Raw genomic sequence first — 3,996 nt, 5'->3', positions numbered from 1 at the left:
TCATTAATATACATTATAATGAATTTTATGAAACGTTATAAAGATGAAAGATGAATTTCTCAAAAGTTTTCTCCCCAACTCTTTCCACCCTGTGGGCATCAAGAGAGCCTTTCTATCAGCCCTATCGTAGGTTTGGCCAAGTCCACAATGGGGTGGTTGGTTGGTGAGGGACAGGGTTCAACATATCCAGACAGACCACCCATAAAAAATTTCTGGGGTTTTTTCAGCCTGTCCGAATTTGATCTTTGGTATATCAGAGCAGTAGGCTGCCACCTTAACTACTAGGCCATCAGTCTGTCAATTCTCAAAAGTTAACAATAATTTCTGTAAACCTAAGACTTCTTAAATATAAGCCTAAAGTTTTGATAAGATGTTATGATAAGAAAGGAATCAAAGACCAATGGTATTTTAGGAATAACTTAAAAAAATAGTAATATCATAATAAAAAATAATTTATTTGATGTTATAATCATCTTCTGCATACTTATTTTTATTCAAGGCTAATAAATTTTTATATAGTTCACTTACAATTAATAACTGCAAAATGTAATTAGAATAATTATCATCAGTTATTATAATATATGAATAAAATATTCATATTCTACTAAACTCTAACATGCAAAATATTAATTATTATTATTGACTAATGAAATCTTCATGAATTTATATTGATTACATTCATAGCAAATAGCAAGAAAATCAAAAACTTTATTATTTCAATTTATTTAAGCATATGTAACTTATATATATTGGTGGTGGAATGAAGAAGTGCAAGCAGCCATCAGAGAAAAGATGATGATGTTCAAGAGATGGAGGCAATCAGGCACCAAAGATGACTATGAGCGATATCGGAACCTCAAGTCCTTGGCAAAGAGATCGGTTGCAGCTGCAAAAGTTGCCCACTACAACTGCCTGTATGAGGACCTTGATACACCAGAAGGAGCAAACAAGATTTACCGGCTTGCCAGCACTCGACATCATGCAACCCAAGATACACGCCACGTAAAGAACATCAAAGACAACCATGGCCAGATACTCCGTGATCCGTCAGCCATCCTCCAAAGGTGGAGTGAACACTTCTCAGCCATCTGCAATGTGGAGTTCCTACACCCTCCAATCCATCCAGCAGACCCAGTACTAGGACCAGTTTTCCTGATATCGCCACAAGAAGTTGGAAAGGCTCTCATGAAAATAAAGAATGGCAAAGCACCCAGACCAGATGATATACCCACTGAAGCATGGAAGCTTCTTGGAGGATGAGGAGAGGAGGCCCTCGCAGCCCTCTTCAACAAGATAAATGAAGACAGAGAAGTGCCATCAATCTGGTCAACTAGCATCACAGTGCCAATTTGGAAAGGTAAAGGTGATGTGGCAGACTGTACCAACTACTGACCGATCCGAATCCTGTGCCATGCCATTAAGATTTTTGAGCGAATACTCGACACCCGTCTTCGCCAGATCGTCAACCCGACTCCAAACCAATGTGGATTCATTAAGGGCTGTGGAACAACAGATGCAATACATGCTACCCGGCTACTCCACAAACGTTACCGGGAGAAGAATAAAACTCTCCTTATGGCCATCCTGGGCTTGGAGAAAGCATTTGACTGTTTTCTATGTAACCTTATCTGGCACTTGCTCAGAGTCCATGGTGTCCCAGAAGCCTACGTTCAATGGACCCAGCTCCTGTACACTGACGTGACCAGTGTAGTCAGATGCCCAGTGGGAACCTCACCCCTGTTTAGCATCAAAGCTGGTGTACACCAGGGATCAGTCCTCTCACCCCTCCTTTTCATCCTCTGCATGGACTGTACAACATGCCAATATTCAATGTCCACACCCATGGACCCTACTCTATGCAGATGACACCCTCCTTGCAGCAGAGTCGAGGCAGGAGTTACAGGACCAAGTCTGACGGTGGAACGACTGCCTTGCTGGTGTCAGCTTCAGGTTCAACATCAAGAAGACTGAATACCTAGAATGTGGGGTCCAGACCAACGGGTCAATTAACATTAAGGGAGAAGACCTTAAGAAGCCCACTCAGTTCAAATACCTTGGCTCACTCAACAGCAATGATGGTGAAACCACCCTTGATGCAAAGGCGTGAGCCAAGGCAGCCTGGCTAAAGTGGTGGCAATGCACTGGCATCCTCTGTGACCGTCGTATGCAGACCCGCTAAAGGCAAAAGTCTACAAATCCGTCGTCCACCCAGTGACCCTATATGGGTCAGAATGCTGACCATCAAGCACCCGCCACGAACAAATTCTCCATACCATGGAAATGAAGATGCTTCGCTGGTGCCTCGGCTTTACCCGACTTGACCACATCCCGAATGAAGACATCCGAAAGATCATGAGAGTGGCCCCTATATCTGAAAAGATGCGGGAAGAAAGACTTAGATGGTATGACCATGTCATGCATACTGATGAACACTCAGTAGCGAAGACAGCATTACAACTCAGCCCACCTGGACGGCGACCCCGAGGGCGCCCCAAAATGAGGTGGATGGATCGACTGCAAGATGACATGAGGAGGGTGAATGTCACTCCGGAAGACGCATTGAACCGTACCATATGGAGAAGGGCATGCAAGAAAGCAGACCCTGCATAGAAGCAGGACCTCAATGCTAGGAAGAAGAAGATGTAAATTATATAAAAGTTAAACAATTAAAAACAGTGGCATAGTAAATAGATGGGAATGAATAATAATTATAAATACAGTGGAGCACCATTTATACATCTCTCAAGGAACTGGATCAAAAGAACATATAATCAAGTGAAGATGTATAACAAGATGGCAGGATAAATAGTTCCCATGGCAAACAACTCCTCTTAATGTTACAATGTTATAATCTATGGTTAATCTGCTTTTTCTGAGACAACATACTTAATTCTGAGAATTCCAAGAATAGAACAAAGAATATGCTCTGAAAATTCTGAATATTTTTTAAAAGAGTATTGTAATATTTATAATCTTTCTCAAAAAGAAAAAAACAAATAAATGAAAATTTATAATGGATTTAGACATATAAATGAAATATTTCACTATTAATTTTAAAAAATGTACAAATGTTTCAGAACCAATATAAAATGTATAAATAGTGCTCAACTATATAATTTACAGAGTAGAATGATAGGATATGTCTGATATCTTAATAATAATACTTGTATATGGGATGTTTTAAATACTGAATAGATTTACATATTTAGGTAGCTGGATGAGTGAAGATGGAAGAAGTGAAAAGTAAATTAAAAGAATAGCAATGGCTAAAGAAGCATTCAATAAAAAGAAAAAATATTTTGTGGTCCTATAGAACAGAGATTGAGGAAAAGACTAATCAAGTACAATCAACCTCAGGTTTCAAACTTAATTCGTTCCTAAAAGATGTTCAAAACAATATAAAATGGATTAATCCATTCCCGACCTCCAAAACAAAACCTTTTTTTATCATTTTCATGCATAAAAATGCCTATAAAAGAAATACTGTATAATATATTAACTATATCTATTCTATAACCAAAACTAACACTTCACAGAATGCTATAAAGAAAATCAACTCTGCAAGAAATATAACCAAATCAATCAGGACAGACAATAGGTACTTTATCCACACTTTCTGAAATATGTTTCAATTGATTTGATTTCAGTTTTAATTTTGAATTTTAGTTTCAGTGTAAAGGTCAAAAGTTTTAGTTATTATTTTTAGTTTTAATTAACTGGCTACCTAGTATTAGTAAATATTAAATATTAATATTATAATATATATTATATTAATAAATTTTTGTCACTTAGATTTAACGTAAGCATATTTAAACATGAATTCTTGAATGCTATTTATATTATGTCAATCTCAATTAACACAGTTTTTATTAATTAATTTGATTTAAATTCAACTGAGGCATGTACCAAAAAATAGAAATAGTATCTTTCTTGTATGTGCATTGAAATGTAATTTAAATAGCAATGTCATCAATGATTCATATCATGACACAAAGT

At 37.2% G+C, this 3,996-nt stretch overlaps 1 protein-coding gene across 1 annotated transcript; it reads left to right on the top strand.

Moving 5' to 3' along the window:
• The first annotated feature begins 792 nt into the window (after positions 1-792).
• LOC136990150 (uncharacterized) lies at positions 793-1,260 on the top strand. The gene has a single exon (XM_067288521.1). The coding sequence runs from the start codon at positions 793-795 to the stop codon at positions 1,258-1,260; it is 468 nt and encodes a 155-aa protein (XP_067144622.1).
• Positions 1,261-3,996: the final 2,736 nt, after the last annotated feature.

Source organism: Centruroides vittatus, unplaced genomic scaffold (assembly GCF_030686945.1).
Source record: "Centruroides vittatus isolate TY-2023 unplaced genomic scaffold, ASM3068694v2 scaffold_861, whole genome shotgun sequence".
Classification (NCBI taxonomy): domain Eukaryota; kingdom Metazoa; phylum Arthropoda; class Arachnida; order Scorpiones; family Buthidae; genus Centruroides; species Centruroides vittatus.
The sequence above is the reverse complement of the archived record's forward strand: the minus strand, read 5'-3'. Positions and strand labels throughout refer to the sequence as shown.

What these genes read in the sequence shown, in the direction of transcription:
- LOC136990150 (XM_067288521.1), top strand. Translation starts at nt 793, where the DNA reads ATGATGATGTTCAAGAGATGGAGGCAATCAGGCACCAAAGATGACTAT.